This window comes from Apiospora hydei (assembly GCF_038363865.1).
Source record: "Apiospora hydei strain CBS 114990 chromosome Unknown utg000009l_segment0_segment0, whole genome shotgun sequence".
In the NCBI taxonomy this organism is placed as follows: domain Eukaryota; kingdom Fungi; phylum Ascomycota; class Sordariomycetes; order Amphisphaeriales; family Apiosporaceae; genus Apiospora; species Apiospora hydei.
The window spans coordinates 465,606-484,248 of record NW_027117368.1 but is presented as its reverse complement, the minus strand read 5'-3'; the positions used below and the strand labels follow the sequence as shown (position 1 = coordinate 484,248).

The 18,643-nt window shown below is 54.8% G+C and overlaps 7 protein-coding genes across 7 annotated transcripts; 5 read left to right on the top strand and 2 right to left on the bottom strand.

The window, feature by feature from the left end:
- Window positions 1-105: 105 nt before the first annotated feature.
- On the top strand, window positions 106-378 carry PG997_011908 (uncharacterized protein; the record flags this gene model as incomplete). Its single annotated transcript, XM_066816223.1, has 1 exon — window positions 106-378. One exon carries the CDS (start codon window positions 106-108, stop codon window positions 376-378), a length of 273 nt encoding a protein of 90 aa, XP_066661915.1.
- Window positions 379-2,522: 2,144 nt separating this feature from the next.
- On the top strand, window positions 2,523-4,473 carry PG997_011907 (uncharacterized protein; the record flags this gene model as incomplete). Its single annotated transcript, XM_066816222.1, has 3 exons — window positions 2,523-2,816; window positions 2,872-3,064; window positions 3,128-4,473. 3 exons carry the CDS (start codon window positions 2,523-2,525, stop codon window positions 4,471-4,473), a joined length of 1,833 nt encoding a protein of 610 aa, XP_066661914.1.
- Window positions 4,474-4,723: 250 nt separating this feature from the next.
- Window positions 4,724-5,352, bottom strand: PG997_011906 (uncharacterized protein; the record flags this gene model as incomplete). The annotated part of the gene is made up of 2 exons (XM_066816221.1): window positions 4,724-5,025; window positions 5,193-5,352. 2 exons carry the CDS (start codon window positions 5,350-5,352, stop codon window positions 4,724-4,726), a joined length of 462 nt encoding a protein of 153 aa, XP_066661913.1.
- A 1,156-nt stretch (window positions 5,353-6,508) lies between these two features.
- On the top strand, window positions 6,509-7,673 carry PG997_011905 (uncharacterized protein; the record flags this gene model as incomplete). Its single annotated transcript, XM_066816220.1, has 2 exons — window positions 6,509-7,440; window positions 7,553-7,673. 2 exons carry the CDS (start codon window positions 6,509-6,511, stop codon window positions 7,671-7,673), a joined length of 1,053 nt encoding a protein of 350 aa, XP_066661912.1.
- A 1,645-nt stretch (window positions 7,674-9,318) lies between these two features.
- On the top strand, window positions 9,319-11,142 carry PG997_011904 (trichodiene oxygenase; the record flags this gene model as incomplete). Its single annotated transcript, XM_066816219.1, is given in 4 exon segments — window positions 9,319-9,574; window positions 9,678-10,246; window positions 10,261-10,832; window positions 10,971-11,142. 4 exon segments carry the CDS (start codon window positions 9,319-9,321, stop codon window positions 11,140-11,142), a joined length of 1,569 nt encoding a protein of 522 aa, XP_066661911.1.
- A 3,270-nt stretch (window positions 11,143-14,412) lies between these two features.
- Window positions 14,413-15,111, bottom strand: PG997_011903 (uncharacterized protein; the record flags this gene model as incomplete). Its single annotated transcript, XM_066816218.1, has 1 exon — window positions 14,413-15,111. One exon carries the CDS (start codon window positions 15,109-15,111, stop codon window positions 14,413-14,415), a length of 699 nt encoding a protein of 232 aa, XP_066661910.1.
- Window positions 15,112-15,854: 743 nt separating this feature from the next.
- PG997_011902 (60S ribosomal protein uL14) lies at window positions 15,855-17,287 on the top strand (the record flags this gene model as incomplete). The annotated part of the gene is made up of 4 exons (XM_066816217.1): window positions 15,855-15,868; window positions 16,222-16,247; window positions 16,841-17,187; window positions 17,255-17,287. The coding sequence occupies 4 exons, from the start codon at window positions 15,855-15,857 to the stop codon at window positions 17,285-17,287; spliced, it is 420 nt and encodes a 139-aa protein (XP_066661909.1).
- Between the last annotated feature and the right edge of the window lie 1,356 nt (window positions 17,288-18,643).

Sequence of the window (18,643 nt, the reverse complement as noted above, 5' to 3'; positions counted from 1 at the left end):
GTACCGGGGCGGAGCTGAATGCGTCTTGTGCCACGAGCCAGCGGCCAAGAATACACGAAGTCTGCTTGTCAGTAACGCTGCCGAGGAGATGACACTGAGAGTGACATGGTAGCCGACCCGACACCGCAGCGCTTCAAAGCGAAGATAAAGGCCGCGCGGGATACCACCACGCACCGCCTAGTCTCCGAGATGAGACTGGGTACCATGCCCGAGTTCTTCGGCGATGTGATGGAGAAGGGCCAGGGAGTCATCGGGTCTGTCTACAAGTCCATGGAGGTCGCGCGCAATCTCCGGGGGCTGCAAGAGCAGGGAGACAAGCTCACCGACGCAGAAATACAGGCGTGCCGCGACATGGTGAGCCAGCCAGTTGCACGATAGCGGGTTCTGTCACGGCAATCTGCAGCGTTCGAACATCTTCGACCGTGGGCGCCCCTCAGCCTGACTGAGATGGTGTACGGATGCCAAGTCTAGAAGGGAGTAGAACGAAGATAGATGGCATGCAATGCTATGCAAAAAGTTCCATCTCGCAAAAACAAAGTGAAAGCAGGTTAGTGAATGATATGTTGATCCATCCTGCGACGCCATGGTCATTGGTGGGACCGACCTCCATCACCCAACCATTTTCGTGAAACATGGGTAGACGGGCCTACAAAGAAGAAGCGGCGGTGCAATTGCTCCGAGCATATAGTGTTGGGTACCTAAACGTGTATGTGTTGCCTGTAGCAGTAGGTAGTCTCGCAGTGTTGTTACTTACATAAAGTTGCCTGTCAGGGGCAGGTTTGCAGTCACGAAATCATGCACGTCACGGCCCCTGGAGCTCGGGCGAAAGTCGTTGGAAGTTGGTGGAGACGGCGGCCCGCAGTCGTCGGCAGCGACGGCAGATCTAGCCATCGTAGTGGCAGATCCAAGGTCAAGCATTTCGGGAGCGGGTACGATGGGATGTCATGCAAGAATCAGGTACCGGTTCTTGGGCTCCTGGGTTGCTGGGGTTCTTCAAATCAGTGACGTTTTCGCTGTACTTGACTCGTATGCACAGCTGGCAAGGCTGGGTTGTCGAACCGATCGATGCTGGAGACAGCGCAAGGGAGCTTGTAATACTTGCCCACTACCTGTCAGTGAGATGTGTTCTAACAGACTAGGCTTGAAGTATAGCTCCGTGGCTCTGGTACATGTCATCGGTAATTGACCACCTGTCCGTAGACGGTGAAAATATGGAAGTTCGACTGAATGCTTTAGAGGTTGCTGTCAGGGGTGTTTATTATCTTGAGGCTGCTGACCAAAGCAATTAGTGGATGAACTGATGAAGCCTCAGCACAGGTGCCCGCCCCACTACCTCTCGGCCACTAGATGTTCCATTTGCCGCGAGGCTCCTAGCGTGCGCACCTGGCTGAGGCCCCAGTAATGGAATTTCTTGTCCAGCGCTCGCTAAAATTTTCTTTCCGAGCAACAAACCAACAGCAACTTTGGATGGGTTCCAGCTGATGAGTTGCATCTCGACAGATGAACTGCAAGGCCTTGTCGCGCTTGATGCGAAAGGCCTCTAGGAAGCAGTAGTTGCCACGGTAGGTTTTTTTTTCTTCCGTCATTTTAATCCGCAGCCTCCAAACGCCGGCCACTCGCTTTTCCTCCCACGAGTCTTTCGCAAGGAAGTTCTTGACGCCTGGTACGTCTTGTACCGTGGCTCTCTGAGGGTTCGGTTCGTTTTGGGGGCGGTGCTGTGGTGTTCACGCACCACGGCATTGCCTCATGTCCTGGTCGACATACTGCAAGAACAAGTTCTTACCAATGGGATCATCATAGTCCATGCTCATCTCGGCACCTGGAGGTTTCGATCTCCAAACGCCGTCCTACATGAGCGAGGCTCCTTTCGCTCCTACATTTTCTCTCTCTCTCTCTCTGGCTTAGCTACCTACTCCTTACGTACCTTGCTTCAATAATATCAATGTAACATTCACACCCACCTTTTTCCGTGCTTATCTGCTGGAGGATCTTACCACCTACACTGCCCCGAACCGTCGGCTAGCGGCAGCCTCTGTCGGGTAATCCAGGACCGGACAAGAAGCAGCGGGTGCCGGTGGATTGGCAGCCTTCGCAGCCTCAAAACAGGCTGGCTCTGTTTCGTTTCTCGGCATAACCCATCGAATCCCACCGGGCACCCCCGCTAAAGGCCTCGTGGGTTCTGGCCCAAGGTTCGTTAGTGGTTCCAGAAGGTGACAAGCACGACGTCACACCCACCTGCCTTAACGTAAGGATTGGTGATCGCCTGTAACTACTCCTGCCAAGGCATGGTGTTCGTCCTGTCGGGCTGGTGGTGACACTCGCTACACTTATATACGCCCTGCTCACGAGCTTGCTCCTCTCTGTTGTACGACATCACCAAACCATCCTACTTTGTACATTAATTCGGCTAGCATCTGCGATCCCGGCATCGCTATCCCAATCCAATATCAACCTTTTTTTGTCCTTTTACTTTGGCTGACAGGTATACCCTTTGATCCTACGATACGGTACTTCCCTTCACAATGACGCCCGAGAACTCCAAATTCTCTCACCTGCCCCTCAGCACCAGTGGCCCAATTGAGTGCGCAGTCACTGGCCATGTCCTGCTGAACAACCCCATCTTCAACCGCGGCTCCGCCCACAGCGCCGAGGAGCGTCGCGAGTTCGAGCTTACCGGCCTGCTGCCGCAGAGCATACATACGCTCGAGCAACAAGCAGGGCGCGCCTACGAGCAGTACCGCAGCAAGCCGGACGACTTGGCCAAGAACACATTCCTGACCTCGTTGCAGGACCAGAACTATGTTCTGTACTACAAGGTAAGACTCCGATCGCTAGAAACCAGCAACTTCCACTGTCTAACCTTCCCGGCAGCTCCTGCAAGACCACATCAAGGAGATGTTCAGCGTGGTCTACACCCCGACTGAAGGAGAGGCCATCCAGAACTACTCCCGGCTATTCCGGCGTCCCGCAGGCTGCTTCCTGAACATCAAGGACACTGACAGAGTCGAGCATGATCTTGCACAGTGGGGTCGCCCCGAAGACATAGACTACATTGTAGTATCAGGTAATTCCTCACTCCCAGCACATACCCCTCGATTAACTCGGACGTCTGGCTAACTGGGTCTAGATGGCGAGGAGATTCTCGGAATTGGCGACCAAGGCACCGGTGGTATCCTCATCTCTAATGCCAAGCTGGTCCTCACCACGCTCTGCGCCGGCATCCACCCTGACCGGACCTTGCCCGTCGTGCTGGACTGCGGCACCAACAACCAGGAGCTGCTGGACGACGAGCTGTACCTGGGCCTGCGGGAGAAGCGCGTGCGGGGCGCCGAGTACGACAAGTTCGTCGACACCTTCGTCAACGCGGCGCGCAAGCTGTTCCCGCGCGCCTACATCCACTTTGAGGACTTCGGCTTGACCAACGCCCGCCGCATCCTCGACAACTACCGCCCCAAGATCCCCTGCTTCAACGACGATGTCCAGGGCACCGGCTGCGTCACGCTCGCGGGCATCATGGCCGGCCTGCACGTCGGCAAGCAGCACGTCAAGGACCTCACGATGGTCGTCTTCGGCGCGGGCACGGCGGGTGTGGGAATCGCCGACATGGTGCGCGACACCATCGCGTCCGAAAAGAAGATCAGCAAGGAGGAGGCCGCGAAGCAGATCTACCTGATCGACCGCCCCGGTCTGCTGACGGCGCAGACCAAGGACCTGTCGTACGCGCAGAAGATGTACGCCAAGGACTGGGAGGACGGCGGCGACGAGCCCTCTTTGCTGGACGTGGTCAAGAAGGTGAAGCCCAACGTGCTGGTCGGCACGTCGACCAAGCCGGGCGCCTTCACCGAGGAGATCGTGAAAGCCATGGCGGCGAACTGCGAGCGGCCCGTCATCCTGCCGCTGTCGAACCCGACGCGCCTGCACGAGGCCGTGCCCGAGGACCTGCTGAAGTGGACGGACGGCAAGGCGCTCGTGTCGACGGGCTCGCCCTTCCCGCCGGTCAAGGGGCCGTGGGGCCCGGACGGGAAGGAGGTCACGGTCGAGCCCGCTGAGTGCAACAACTCGGTCGTGTTCCCGGGTATTGGTTTGGGCGCGGTGCTGTGCCGCGCGAGACTGGTGACGGACAAGATGCTGGTGGCGGCGGTGCGGGGCGTGGCGGAGCTGAGCCCGGCCCTGAAGGACGACACGGCGCCCTTACTTCCCGGCGTGGAACATGTGCGGCCGGTGAGCGTGCGCATCGCGCGCGAGGTCATCCTGGCGGCGGTCGAGGAGGGCGTGGCGACGGAGCGGGAGATCCCAACCGAGACGGAGGAGCTCGACCAGTGGATCCGCGAGCAGATGTGGGAGCCGGTGTACCGGCCGCTGAAGCGGGTAAGGTCGCAGGGGGCGTCGCGGCGAGCGAAGGCGGAGTTGAAGGTGGTGGGGAGCTTGCCGGGGGTCAGAATGTTGGGAACTAGAGCCAAGTACTTAACGTGATGGCGTGTAATGCATAGGAGGAAATAAGTGGCTGTGGTAATGATTATGGAGCGTGTTTTGTTGGGGTAATATGATTACAGTGACGTCTTTAAAATTGATTTCTCGCATTGTTCTGGGTATTGAGTTATACATGCCAGTGAGGATGTAACGAAGCGCCAACAGCCCGGTTCCGTCCGTCCGTTCAGCCAAGGCCAGTCCTTGGTTCTATCTATGGTAAGTACTACTACGTACGAACTGTTAGCACACTACCTCAGTATTTCCCTTCGCTCACCCCTCCCCCGTCTCCGCCATCACCCTCCGCCCTCCTCCTGAGATCCTCGTTCATGCGGTCGTAGCCGGTGCGGAGCTGCTCGAAGAGGCCCATGGCGCGGGTGACGGGCACCATGAGGCCGGAGAAGAGCTCGCCCTGGGTGAAGAGGGTCTGGCGGCCGTCCTCGCCCTCGGGCTGGACGAGGCACCAGTGCTGCGTGTCGAGGACGAGGGCGTGCAGCCAGGCGCCGCCCCAGCGCAGCTCGCCGACGCGCCCCCGCGGGCCTCGGAGAGGGGGAGGGGCTCGACGAGGGCGGCGACGGTGTTACCGTAGACGGAGGGGGAGGATTTGCTGCTGCTGCTTGTCGCTGTGGGGGAAGAAGAAGGCGAAGACGGAGAAGAAGAAGAAGAAGAAGAAGAAGGGGGCTGAGAAGGGGGAGAAGGAGAAATGGTCAGGAGCTGGTGCGAACCGACGGCCAGGCGGTCGTGCGGGGGCTGGACTTCGGCTTTGATGACGAAGGTGTTCCAGTCGGACCAGGAGGCGAGGTCGGTCAGGATGGACCAGACTTCGGTGGGAGGGGCGTCGATGAGGATGGACTCTTCTATCTCATGCGTGAACATGCCCGACATTATTCCCGACCGCGGGTGGTTTTTGCTGTTATTTTTTTGGGCGGGTGGCGGTTGGTGTAGCTGCTTGGCTTGGTGGGGCACGGTTTGGGGTAGGCGGTTAGGCTAGCCTGGGGGCCGATCGATTGATTGCGATTTTAGAAGTGTGTATGCTGGGGGCGGAACGGAGAACATGAAAAAAAGATTGCCTGCATATATGTTTCGAGACAGAGAAAAAACAAGCGGGTTAGTGAGTACGTGCAGCAGACATTTACTCTACTGGGATTCTCTACAAACAGGATGTCTCGTTTCCGCTGTCGCTCGCGTCTAATTAACTTTATATGTATCAACTTGAATCAAACCTGAATGGATGCATGAATGGGCGATTGCGGGGTGGTGGGTGGTGGGTGGACGTGGTGCTGGCCATGTTTTGTTTTTTCTGCTTCTTTTCGGGCCCGAAGAACCAAGGTGCAGCTGGCAGGGAATAGGGAGCCCCAGGTCGTACCTGGTAGCGGCCCAATGCCCAAATTACATATTAATTGGTGTTTGGTGTTTGGTCGCCAGAGCACCCACGAGCCACCTGCCACGACAGAAGTGCTCTGTGCCACTTGGCCCGCGCCGGATTCTTTTCCTTTCCTTCTCAGCCAACCAGCTCCGGCCAAAACAAAACAACTTCAAGAAAGAGCAGAAGAAGAAGGAAAAGATGGCAATCTCGAGAACAAAGTTCCCACCCTGCCTTTCGAAACTTCGCAATTGGAACTTTCCGAATGAACGACAGATAATATCATGCACGCCTGTGGCGCATAGCATTGCTAATTTCTTACGAGAGAGAGAGAAAGAGGGACCGAGAGAACGGCACAGCAACAGCGCTGGCTGCCTAAACCTTCAAAACCAACCGGCTCGGGACGCGGATAGTTAACAATTCCAGCCTCGGAGGTCTCAAGAACGCCGCGCTTCTCTACCGAACACGAATCAACCCCTTTGGCAATACATACATATAAATAAGCCCCTATGCGTGACTAACCAATGATGATGATGAATGTAGACATATACATACGAACCAACTGTTCTTGTCCATCGCAGGAGGCTCAGTCATTAGCTACGCTCCCCCTTTCTTTGTCTTCTCTTCTCGATTCTGCAACCAACGTGAAATCCATCCAGCGATAACAAAGAAGGAACGATGTCGGCCAATCTCGAAAAGGAGGCCGTGTCCATGGCCAGCTTCGCCCACGGCTTCCGCAGGCAAATGTTCAACGGCGTGCCCCCGATCCCCGAAGCCATCGACCTCGCGGGCAAGACGGTCCTGGTCACGGGCTCCAACATCGGGCTCGGCCTCGAGTGCGCCCGGCACTTCCTGCGGCTGCGCGCGTCGCGGCTGGTCATGGCGGTGCGCTCCCTCGCCAAGGGCGAGGCGGCGGCGGCGGGGCTGCGGGACGAGTTCCCCGGCGCCGACATTAAAGTGTGGGAGCTCGACATGGCTTCGTTCCGCTCCGTGCAGGCTTTCGTCGCGAGGTGCGAGCGCGAGCTCCCGCGGGGCGGGCGCGTGGATGCCGCGGTGCTGAATGCTGGATTGGGAATGTTCGGCTTCGAGCGCGTCGCGGAGGGGCGCCGGCGCGAGACCATGCTGCAGGTCAACTACCTCGCCACCGCGCTACTGGCCATCCTGCTCCTGCCCCGGATGAAGCCGGCCACGCCGTCCGAGGGGCCGGGGCGATTGACCCTGATCGGCTCCGACGCGGCGCTCACCGCCGCGCTGCCCGACCCTGGCGAGGACGAGGGCACCGGCCTGCTCGACTCGGTCGACCGCGCCGAGGGGTTCGCCGGATTCGCGCAGTACGGCGTCACGAAGCTGCTGCTGACCATGTTCGTCGCGCGCCTGGCCTCTGAGTCAGTCGGTGCCGGCGACGTCGTCGTCAACGTCGCGAACCCGGGCCCGACCTGGGGCACCGAGCTCGTGGCCAAGACGGGGCCGCTCGCGGCGCGGCTGTTCACGGGGGTTATGTTTCGGGTCCTGGGCCGGAGCCCGGCGGACGCGGCGCGGATTTATGTGCATTCGAATCAGGTGCTGGGGAGGGAGAGTCATGGGTCTTATACTGAATGGCTTGTTCGAGCGTGAGTTGTTGCTGTTGTTGCTAATCTTCCGCATCACCGTTCCCCCCTTCCTTGAGCTTTGACTTGGTCATTGATAAGCGACTAACGTGCTGTTTTTGTTTTTTATATATAGGTGGCCTCCGATGATGTATACGGAGGAGGGTCGGCGGCTGGGCGAGAGGTTGTGGGATGAGACGATGAGGGAGTTGAGCTTCGCTAAGGTAGAGGAGGTGCTTGAGGATCTGAAACGGTGAGGAGCTGAGCTTGTTATTCGTAGTGTATTGGCTAGTATCCTGCCCGCTCCGTGAAGAATAGGTTGTTCTGGACTGAATTCCGGGAGACATGTCAGCGGTGGACGTGCAATAAACGCGATGGTGTGCATTCGCTACTTACGTAGAGGGTACTCGGGTGTCTCTCTACAAAGTCGTATCCGAGACCTATGGTAGTCCCTACATGATGATGAAAACCTGTCAGCCACGAAGTGTCTACCGATCTAGTTCAGGTTGGGGGCGCCAGTCAACTTACATGACAAGATTTTGCGGGCATACGCAATCATTATTACCTGTAGCCACGTTATCTAGTCAGAGGGTGAAAAGGGGGAGGAAATAAAAAAGGTTATACATAGCCAGCAATCACCAAGTAGTCGTCGGTTCCCATTCCCAGTGCCTGGACCCGAGCCAGTGTCCGAAGTCCCAAAACGACTGTCGTGAGAGCAATGACCGCAGATTCCACGGTGATGCGGTTGCGCACCAGGGGCAACATCGGTATGAGCACGGTTTGTCCCGCCATGTTAATATATGTCGACCCAATACTAGTTACCCGAAAGAAATGGATTGTATTTACGAACGAGACATAGAATGGGATAATCACAGTTATGGAACTTGCTACAGATAGATGAGGATGCGGAGAGACCGGAACTATGGTGGTTTAATACGGTTTGCTGCGTTCCTCAACTCCCTGTACAGCTGAGCAAGGGGTGCATTCCAAACCATCTTGACGAGCCCAGGGCAACCAATCCTTGGAGACAGAAATTCTTCAAGAAAACATCTGATTGCAGGCTGCCTGCCGACATTGAGATCGAAGCCCTCCCGACGTTGGATTTATGCATATCTATCACTACTAAAGCAGAAACATGGGGGTATGTAACAAGTTAGTAGGTAATAGAACGACAGGTAACACATACTTAATAGTAAAGTTGGAATGAACAGTAAGCGATGCGACTGCAATACGCAATTTACGCGATGTTGCCGAGTGGTGGCTGTCGGAAGTTCAAGTTCAACGGCTTACATGCAGATCTTCATCTTTTGCGCTTGTGACGAGGTTACATTGTCAGGTGTCTGGGAGCGGCTTGACGAGGCTTGGTGTATAGCCTCACGACTCTGATAGGTTCCAGACTGCCGGGAGAACATCCATTTGCTGCCGGGGAGCTTCGGACCGGATGCATATTGTTTCGTGTTATACCCAGCACCTGCGCCCTGTTGTGTCGCACTCGACCTCGACTCGACTTTTGCTCTCCGAGGATCTGAGCTGTCAATTCTATGTGCCGAACATGTTGTCTCGAGTGTGTCGTCCGGCAGGTGCAAAGGTCTGCCATTCCGCAGCATCGTCCCTCTTCCCGCAGATGCAGTTGCTGTGCCGCAGTGATGGTATCATCATTACCCAAACGGGAAATTCCCGTGCAGATTGTCCACCAATGGTCATCGGGCTCCCCCTCTCCTCGTCAGCGCGAGCCGTGTTCCTTTTGTCATCCCGCAGGTGCCCTGTGATCCTCCTCCTCTCCCGGGGCCAAGGAACATATAATCTCGACATTGATACCGATTGCCCAAGCAAGTCCTAAACTAGCTACTGCAAGCAGGTCTGCCTTTGCCCCCCAACCGAGGAAAAAGGGGTAACTGAAACATGCATTCGCCTTCTCTCCTTTCGTTTGAGACGCTGGGCGCTTCTGTCCTCAACAGCGGTGTCGTTCTGAGGCTCCTGGGTGCCTGGCTCGTCTACCGGCTGCTCCTCGCCTTGTACAATATCTCACCCTTCCACCCGCTGTACAAGTTCCCCGGGCCCCGGTTAGCGGCTGCTACTTTTATCTACGAGTTCTGGTATGACTTTGTCCGTCATGGGAGATACGTGAACGAGATCAGGAATATGCACGAGATCCATGGTAAGTGAATCCCGTTCAGTCTAGGAGCCTCCTTTTCTACCCCACTTCTTCGGTTCCGAGAGGGGTGGGTAAGCCAGTCATACTCATGCGTTTCCTATGGTAGGGCCCATTGTGCGCATCAACCCGGAGGAGCTGCACTGCAACGACTCGTCCTTCGTCAACGAAATCTACCCGGGCGGGGGCCGGATCCGGGACAAGCACCAGCACTACCTCAACGCCAACGTGGGCCCCGTGGCGGTGACGGCGTTCGGGACGCAAGCGCACGAGCTGCACCGGCTCCGGCGCGGCGCCCTCAACCGCTTCTTCTCCAAGGCGCAGATGGGCAAGCTCGAGCCGAGCGTGCGGCGGCTGGTGCAGCAGCTGTGCGACAAGCTGCTGGGCTGGACCGACAAGCCCATCGACCTGACCCTGGCCTATAATTGTTTGACGGGCGATACCATCTCGCAGTACGCCTTCGGGGCGCCCCGCGGCTTCCTCGACCACGAGGGCTGGGACCACAACTACAAGGGCGCGCTCGAGGGGTTCACGACCTACGTGTACTTCTGGCGCTTCTTCCCGCCGCTCGGCGGGCTCGTGTCGCTCGCGCCCTATTTTCTGTGGTGCATCCCCGAGACCTTCGCCCTGCTCATGCGCGAGCTCTACGTCACCATCCCCGGCCACGTCCGCGACGCCGTGCGGGACCCCAGGCCGGCACCGTCTTTACGGACCTGCTGGACGCGGACCTGCCGCCGGACGAGAAGACGGTCTACCGCCTCGCGGCCGACGGCTTCTCCCTCACGGGCGCGGGGACCGAGACGACGGCCAACATGCTGACGTGCGCGACGTACTTTGTGCTGGCGCACCCGGACGTGCGGCAACGACTGGAAAGGGCGCTGGAGTGCAACGGGATCGATCCGACGGGGAAAGACCTGGACTGGGCCCGGCTCGAGCAGATGCCGTACCTGTACGGCGTCGTGCACGAGACGCTCCGGATGTGCCACGGCATCAGCACGCGCCTGGCGCGCATCGCGCGCACCGAGGATCTCGTTTATCGCAGCCAAGAAGGAAGTCTGTGGGGCACGGCGTTCGAGTACGTGATCCCGCGCGGCACGCCGATCGGCATGAGCGCTGGTCTGACGCACCGCGACCCGAGCGTGTTTCCGGACCCGGAGGCGTTTAGGCCGGAGCGCTGGGTCACAGAGAAGGGGGAGAGGAATACGGGGCTGGAGAAGTACCTTTTGTCGTTCTCGAAGGGGAGCAGGATCTGCTTGGGGATGAAGTAAGTTTTGTTCATCTTTTGTGTTTTCTTGTCGGCAACGGACCCCTTTTCGACTCTTGTCATTTCGTCTCTTTTTTTTACAGGTCTCGCAATCTTGCCTTCGTACAGACTTTCTGGCTAATCATTTTGCTCCCACAGCTTGGCCATGTGCGAGCTTTACCTGACTATTGCCGCGGTCGTGTTACGAGTTGCTCCGCGGATGAGGCTGGTGAGCAAGAGCGACGACTTTGTGACCATGGATCACGAGGTCATCATCCCCAAGCCCAAGAAGGGGACCAAACCGATCACCGTTGTCATTTCCCCAGAATAGGGGTCGAGTACTTGGTTGGCCTCCTAGGTTGATGGTAGCTATGAGATCGATATAGAGGTATAGCCAGTTGAACTCAGGGGTGGTATGCATCCCGTACTTGATAGTGGCTGGCTTGTAAAGTAATAGGGCGTCTCATTATTCGCAATGTCCCGAGGGCCCCTAGAGATCACGTATGTCTTTTACTCAATGCAGAGCTAGCACAATATGGAACTGGGCTCCCAGGCTGTGAAACGCACAAAAAGAAAAGTACTAAATATGCTCGCTACCGGAATCGAACCGGTATCCGTTTAACTCCTTTTCAGAACAAGCGTGCTTTACCATTAAGCTAAACAAGCCTTCTTCCAGTCCACCATTCTGTTGATGCTCGACGATCACCTTATCACCTTCTATTAGCTGCAGATGGGAGCTTTGGGCCTATCGGGCCGACCTTTCAGATATCTCGACTTTCTTCCAGCTGCATGATGAACTCGCGGCATCCCCTACAAGCCTATGGTGATTCCGGAGGATGCACCCTGCTGTCTTCTTTGAGATCGTGTGTCCCGTGAATGAAGCAGGTAAGATAATTATGTATGTCACATTGTGTCTTCCCTTCTCAGCTACAATGTTCAAAGCAATAGCGACATAGCAAGGGTTCCTTGGTCCACGTGCTGATATTACCAATATCGCATCTCCGGACAACCTGCTTACATATCGAACCTTTTGCTGGGTGGCTGAAATCCGAAATGGAAACCACATGACACATTGATATTGTCATGGCTCCCAAGACACTGTTAACTATTGTTTGTATGAGACAGCTTGCTAAATGTTTTATCTGACACGGCCAAGGTAATATCTGACTATGTTGAGGAAAGTGAGCTATAAGAAATAAAGTCTAAGGACTAGTTCAAAGGGGCAAAGGGGATAAAGAGAAGGAGCAGAGAAGGGGGAAAAGAGAAGAACCATCCGGACAGTTTCGAAGCGTAGGCAGTAGGGGTGAAAGGAACCGAGTACTTACTTGGATCAGCCCAGAGCGCGCTTCAGAGGTCAGTCTTATAATGCTGTTCTGTTTGCTTGATTAATGCTACCCGTCCACAGTCGCGCCAAGTTAGTTGGGGCATGTCACCCCCAGCCCACTCTTGCGAGTGAACCGGAGCGGTAGTCCCCAAGCGAAGTTCCCAAGAGGGCATGGGGATTAGCCATGCTGTCCCAGGAAAGTGCGTAAGGGAGGACCGAGTGCCGCCGCGAGGCAGGCGCAATGAAACCTGCAAGCTAAGCTGTGATCGTCGATGTACTAGATCGGATTCGAACCCGTGTTGTTAGCAAGTGTTCTGTCTTGGTATGTGAGATGACAAATGGACAGCCGCTGGCTCTGCCACTGCACCAGATGGTTCTTAGGTATTGGTAGTTCCTCTTATTGGGTACTATATGGGCTGCTGTAGGTGTTTCTTGGGGAAAGCTCCAGGTCATTGTGTTGCCTGGAAAAGCCCATCAGGCAGATACTCAAACAGACGTGGCTAATCACCTCCTAAGACACCTCAGTTGCAACTGGTTTCCATGGCGATTCTCAATTTCTCCAAGGCTACTTTCATGGCCTCGGAATTGCAAGATCATATATATGAACCTTGTCGAGCTATATTAGCCTTTGGATCTCTATGAAATATGAGACTTAATCTCATGTCTCTACTGAGCATCTAATAGCCTCTCTAGTATTTCGGCTCTAAACGGTGATATTAGCAGTACGCCATGCTAATTCCAGTGAAATCTTCTAGTTGGTGAGTACAATGATACTGAGGCGCTCAATACGATTTTATACGAGCGAATACAAAGTACCCAGAAGTCATTTCATGTAACAGGAAGGAATATAGAAGGATTGACCGACCAGAGCCACGTGATTTGAACCAGCCCCGTTTCAACGGTCGAGCCCCTTTTACTATGTCAGCCGCCACAGGACACATGTGACCATGTTTGTCATTAGCACGGATTTAACGAAAGCCAACGTTCATTTAGACCGCCTCTTCCCCAGCAGACATTCTTGTCGATCGAAGGTATTTGCGTGACTATGGACGGGGGACCTAGGCTAATGGAAGAAGCTCAACTGAAGAGTTCTTGGGATGTGAGCGCTCCTAGAGCAATCGCGATACCCACTGTCAGACTGAAACGGCCGAAAAGGACGAACAATGCCCCCTCGGTGCTGTTGAGCATTTTTGGAGCAGACAGCTATCATCGCCTGATCCCAGACACATCAGCCCTATTACAGCTTGGATACAACCAGGAGCATGGTTTCCACCACTTGTCCAGAGCAGCCACTCAATCTATAGGGGGCTTGAGGAGAATACGATCCGACTGATAACTCTTCTTTCGGGACACTTGGGGACGATCGAATGCCAGCTCATTCACGCTCCGCTCGACAGCCCGATAAACTATACAGCAATATCCTATTCGTGGGGCGATCCTGACGACACGACTATGATAATGGTGAACGGCAAATTCACTAGAGTCACGAAAAGCTTGGACGATGCACTCAGAGCAGTTTGGAAACTTGATGATTCGCTGCTGGTCTGGGCGGACGCCATCTGCATAGATCAGAGCAACAAGGCAGAACTATCGTCGCAGGTGCAACTGATGACTCGGATCTATAGCCAAGCAAAGTCAGTCATGGTATGGCTTGGCCCAGAGTCGCATGACAGCAATGTAGCGATGGAGTCCATCGATACTCTCTGCCAAATGGCGGCCTTCCCTCAGGCAGTGGAGTCGTGGATAGGTTCAGAGGCACACGAAGCCAACTTCACAGCTTTGGTAAACCTTTTTGAAAGAGATTACTGGAGTAGGGTGTGGGTGATCCAAGAAATTCTGAACGCAAAGTGGGCATTTGTTTGTTGCGGTGACAAGACCATTCCATGGTCGTCGCTGCAAGCGTTGGCGCCGCTGTTCGAGCGACACGAAATCCAGTTGAAACGCCGCTTTCCGCCTGACCAGAAAAGGTCGCGAAACCGCCAGTCATACCCTCACGTCCTGATATCAGACGGGCCTGCTGGTATTGATATTCTAAGTACGCTGGGAGAAACGGGGGCTCAATCACTGCTCGAAGTGCTGAGAATCTGCCGCAGGAGGCATACCTCACAGCCAAGAGACAAAGTCTTTGGAATCCTAGGCATCTTACCAGAAAAGGTACGCTCGCAACTCGCACCGGACTATAACGCCTCTCTCCGACAGATATACACGGATGTGGTCGATTTTCTGCTGCATAGGACGGGGAGAATAGACGTCATTTGCGAAGCGATTTACTACCCCTTACATGCCAGCTCGGCAGCTCTTCCGACATGGGTACCAGATTGGTCGCACGATCCACAGATGGCTGGTTTGGGTCGTTCGTATGAGTTTGCAGCTGCGGGTGACACAACGGCTATCTTCTGTCACCCCGATGGCACACAGAGAACGAAACTCAAGATTTTTGTAATCCATCTCGGGGTTATCGCAGTTCGTGGGATCGCAGTGGGGACTTACTGCGGTCTGGATGATTCGCTCATGGCGTTTCTTCATTGGCGAGCCAAGATGCTGGCTAGGTTTCCTGGCGCCGGTCGGAGAAGCACCGCCGACGGCAAGTGGACTGAACATGACGATGCGTTCTGTCGCACGATCTCGCTGGACCAGCGAAGAGCCGTCTGGGAAGATCGGGGAGATGATCCATGGGCTCCCGGCGACTGGACAGATGTGTGTTACCATGCATTTGCGGCGTCGATCGACGAGCGCCTGCCCTCGATCCGCATGGACGAAGACTTGCAAGCGTGCATACACGCCAGCGGTGGGGCCGTTGGCGATATCGTCAAGGGCCCGAAGGAGAGGCGGAGGATCTTGCAGGAACGGTGCGAGTCGCGCATGATGGGGCGTTGCTTCTTCATCACCGATGACGGGGAAATGGGGATGGGGACTGGGTTTTTTGGAAACCAAGGACATCGTCTGTGTGCCGCTTGGATGTTGCACGCCTGTCATTTTGCGACAAGAAGGAGAAGAGGGCGAGTACAGGCTCGTTGGGGATTGCTATGTGGATGGGTACATGGACGGGGAAGCAATATCAGAGTGGATGGATGTAAAGCACGGCGAAAGCAGAAAACCGGTGTTGGTTGTACTGAGATGAACCAGAGCACCGCCATCTCGGGCAACAGGTAGGTAAAGTAGGTACATTCGGGCGATAGGCACTGTCGCGTAAAATGGGTGTATTGAATAAAGAAGTAGTTCTGGGAAGATTTTCAATTTAGAGCGGTAGGTAATCTTCTATTTCAATGTCACTCGCAAAGCGCCATTCTTCAATGTTGTCTTGTCGTTGCTGGCTGGTAGCATCAATCAAAACGTTCCTTCTCCAAGCTGCATGTCATCTACCTTCTGCTAATTGCCAGTGCCAGAGTGCTGGCTGACTACAGCCCCACCAAATTGCGGGTAGGCACTTGGCGCTGGGGGCACCTGTCGATAGAAAAGCGCCAGCTGCGTGGCCAGGCCTCTCTCAATTTTATCGGACCGTCTTATCGCACGTGCGTTTCCCAAAAGTGCCTTAGTAGGGTTGCGCTTCCACACACCCCCAAGGCCGAAAAGACAAAAAATTACGGCGGACAAGCTGCCCTCACTCTAGTCCCGAAATTCCCCAACATCGTGACAATTTTCCATCTCCGACCGATTGTCCAATTCACGACACGACCGACACCACCACTTAGTACCGAGTCGCATATTAACCCGCAGCAATGGCCAAGCTTTCGTAAGTCCTGTGTTTTTCTGTTCGACTGCCTGTCCCGTGCGAGAAGCGTCCTGTCCAAACCGACGAGCATCAACCGAGCGACGAAATTTTTGGAAGACATGGGAATGGTGGGGTCTGGCCGGCGAGGAATGCGAACGCTGCAACGACACTCTCGACTGTCGATTCCCTGAACGGATGCCATCCACGAACTAGCTGAATCCTGGGCGACACATGCTTGACGAGATGGATTTCTGAAGCCTGCCGACACGCCATGGCTGCGACAATTGATGCTCGACTTGGACTGGACTGGACGCTCTTCGCACAGGATTTTCGACGAAATTACCGGAACGTCAAGCTAACAAATTGTTCTCTAGCCGTGGTGCCCCTGGTGGCAAGCTTAGTTCGTCTCCCCATCCTCGATGCCTTGGTGAAATTTGTGCAGGTATTGTGAATCTGCTGTCACTGCTGCGTGCGCTGTGCTGGGAGATTACATTCCGGGCGCCGTTTACTACCTCCCGTGGAAGTCGAAATCAATTCGCGATCGCCCATTTCCGTGCGTGGAAATTATTCGATACCTGCTCGCTCTCCCATCTGACATTACGAATCAAGTACGAAAGACACAGACGCCCTCGACAACGATCTTGCGAAACCACGGTGTTGAAAGCTTGTGTCAACGGCTGTGGCAGTGACATGATACACGGTTGCCTCTTTTTTGGAGCAAAGCATACTATTTCCTGCTACCAGTGTCGCCACTGTGGTAGAAATGGGATCGCTCTGTCCCGGCCGTTGATGCTGTGGTTTTCGAACTTGGGATCTGGCGACCGACTTAATCGAATTTTCCAAGGACCTGGCGATTCGTCACCAGACTTCCGATCACCCGGCGCGTGGATTTCAGCACGGAGCAGCAGCAGCAGCAGCAGATTCACATGAGCTCCTCAGATACCAAGGCTCCACTGGGCTTCGGAATCTCCTACTAACCTGATTCTTCTACAGAGATGACCCTCGGTCTCCCCGTCGGTGCCATCATGAACTGCGCCGACAACTCCGGTGCCCGCAACCTGTACATCATCTCAGTCAAGGGTATCGGTGCCCGCCTGAACCGCCTGCCCGCCGGTGGTGTCGGTGACATGGTCATGGCCACCGTCAAGAAGGGAAAGCCCGAGCTCCGCAAGAAGGTCCACCCCGCCGTTATCGTCCGCCAGTCCAAGCCCTGGAAGCGATTCGACGGTGTCTTCCTGTACTTCGAGGACAACGCCGGTGTCATCGTCAACCCTAAGGGTGAGATGAAGGGTTCCGCCATCACTGGACCCGTTGGTAAGGAGGCTGCTGAGCTGTGGCCCGTAAGTTATACCATTCTTCGCTCTGGGAGTTTCCCAATCAAGTCAACTCGACTAACAGCCATGACAGCGTATTGCCAGCAACTCCGGTGTCGTCATGTAAAGGAAAAGAAGTTACAAGAACGTAGCATTTGCGGACAAGCGTTGGGGAACAAACCTTCATGTCATACGATTTGGGACACCCGAATGACCGCCATCTAATCTAGATGGGCCAGCCACTTCTCTCCAGGTGATGTAGATTGAAGGGCGGGGAGGGTTAAAAAGTGATGATCTGGCAGGCTTTGCATTTGGGCTCATGGCGTAAAGGAAAGACACATCATACCATACATGCCATCCTGAATCTAATAAGAAAAAGATTCAGTTCCGATTGATGACTTATTTGACCAAGTTACTGTTCCTCCCTCTTTGCCATGCTATGCTGCGTGTAAACTCTTGGCGTGAAGATGGGTCTGGTTGGCGCAGCGTTGGAGATAACTGAGCTTTATGTCAGCCCTCTGTCCTCGAAGGTTATGATGCTGCGTGGGCCAGTCAGAAGCATTGCCATGCCAAATGCTAATGAGATAGATGGCAGTCGATGTTGTCGAGGACCAATGTCTTCACGCTATGTGTCACAGAATGTTGCCATCGCCCGTTCGGTCTCCATCGTCCCCCTTGCAAGTGAGAGTGATAGTACTTCAAGGGAGTGCGTGCGCGCGAGGAATGGCCCATCTTGACACCTAGCGACACTGCAACTGCCGGTAGACCCTTCGCTGATTCGTTTAGTAAGTACTTCAGACCCTACACGTAGGTGGGCGACTGGCCATCTCCCTGTGGGGTCAGGTAACAAGAAGCAAGCAGAGTAGCGGAGTAGCAGATACGGTCATTGGATCCCTACGGCCGAATTTGGTGCTATCTTGTTAGACGTGTACATCGTGTCATAGAAAGGGAGGTCTGCGATTTGGTTTGGGTCAGGGCTGTTGCCCGGTACGTGTTTCATCACATTCAAGTTCGGGCAGAGGCTCACTAAGACCAGTCGGAATGGTCTTTTTTGCCCTCAATGAGAATGAGCTTGAGTAACCTATCTTGATGATACGATATCAGTCTATGATGTCGCTAGGTTAATGACTGATAAGTCCATGCGATGTTCGTTGCTCGATTTGATAAAGTGTGTCCCTCGACCGGGACCACACGTGTACATCTATGGACCGTACAAAATCCTCTGTCAATCTTCAACGGGTTCGCGTGTTTAGATGCCCAGGTTGAAGGGGATAGAGGCTGGCGGGCTGGCTGCCTCCTGGTTGCGCACTCGTCTACTGCTCATCTCTGAAGCGTGGCTGGTTTCTTGTTATATTGGAGCTTCCCCTCCAAAGACCATGAGATGCCAAACCCTAGAGGGTATGCACATGTAGATTTAGGCACGTCGCATCATTGTATTCATTGATGCTGCGTAGGTAAGTATGTAGGTTATGCATGTTTTGCC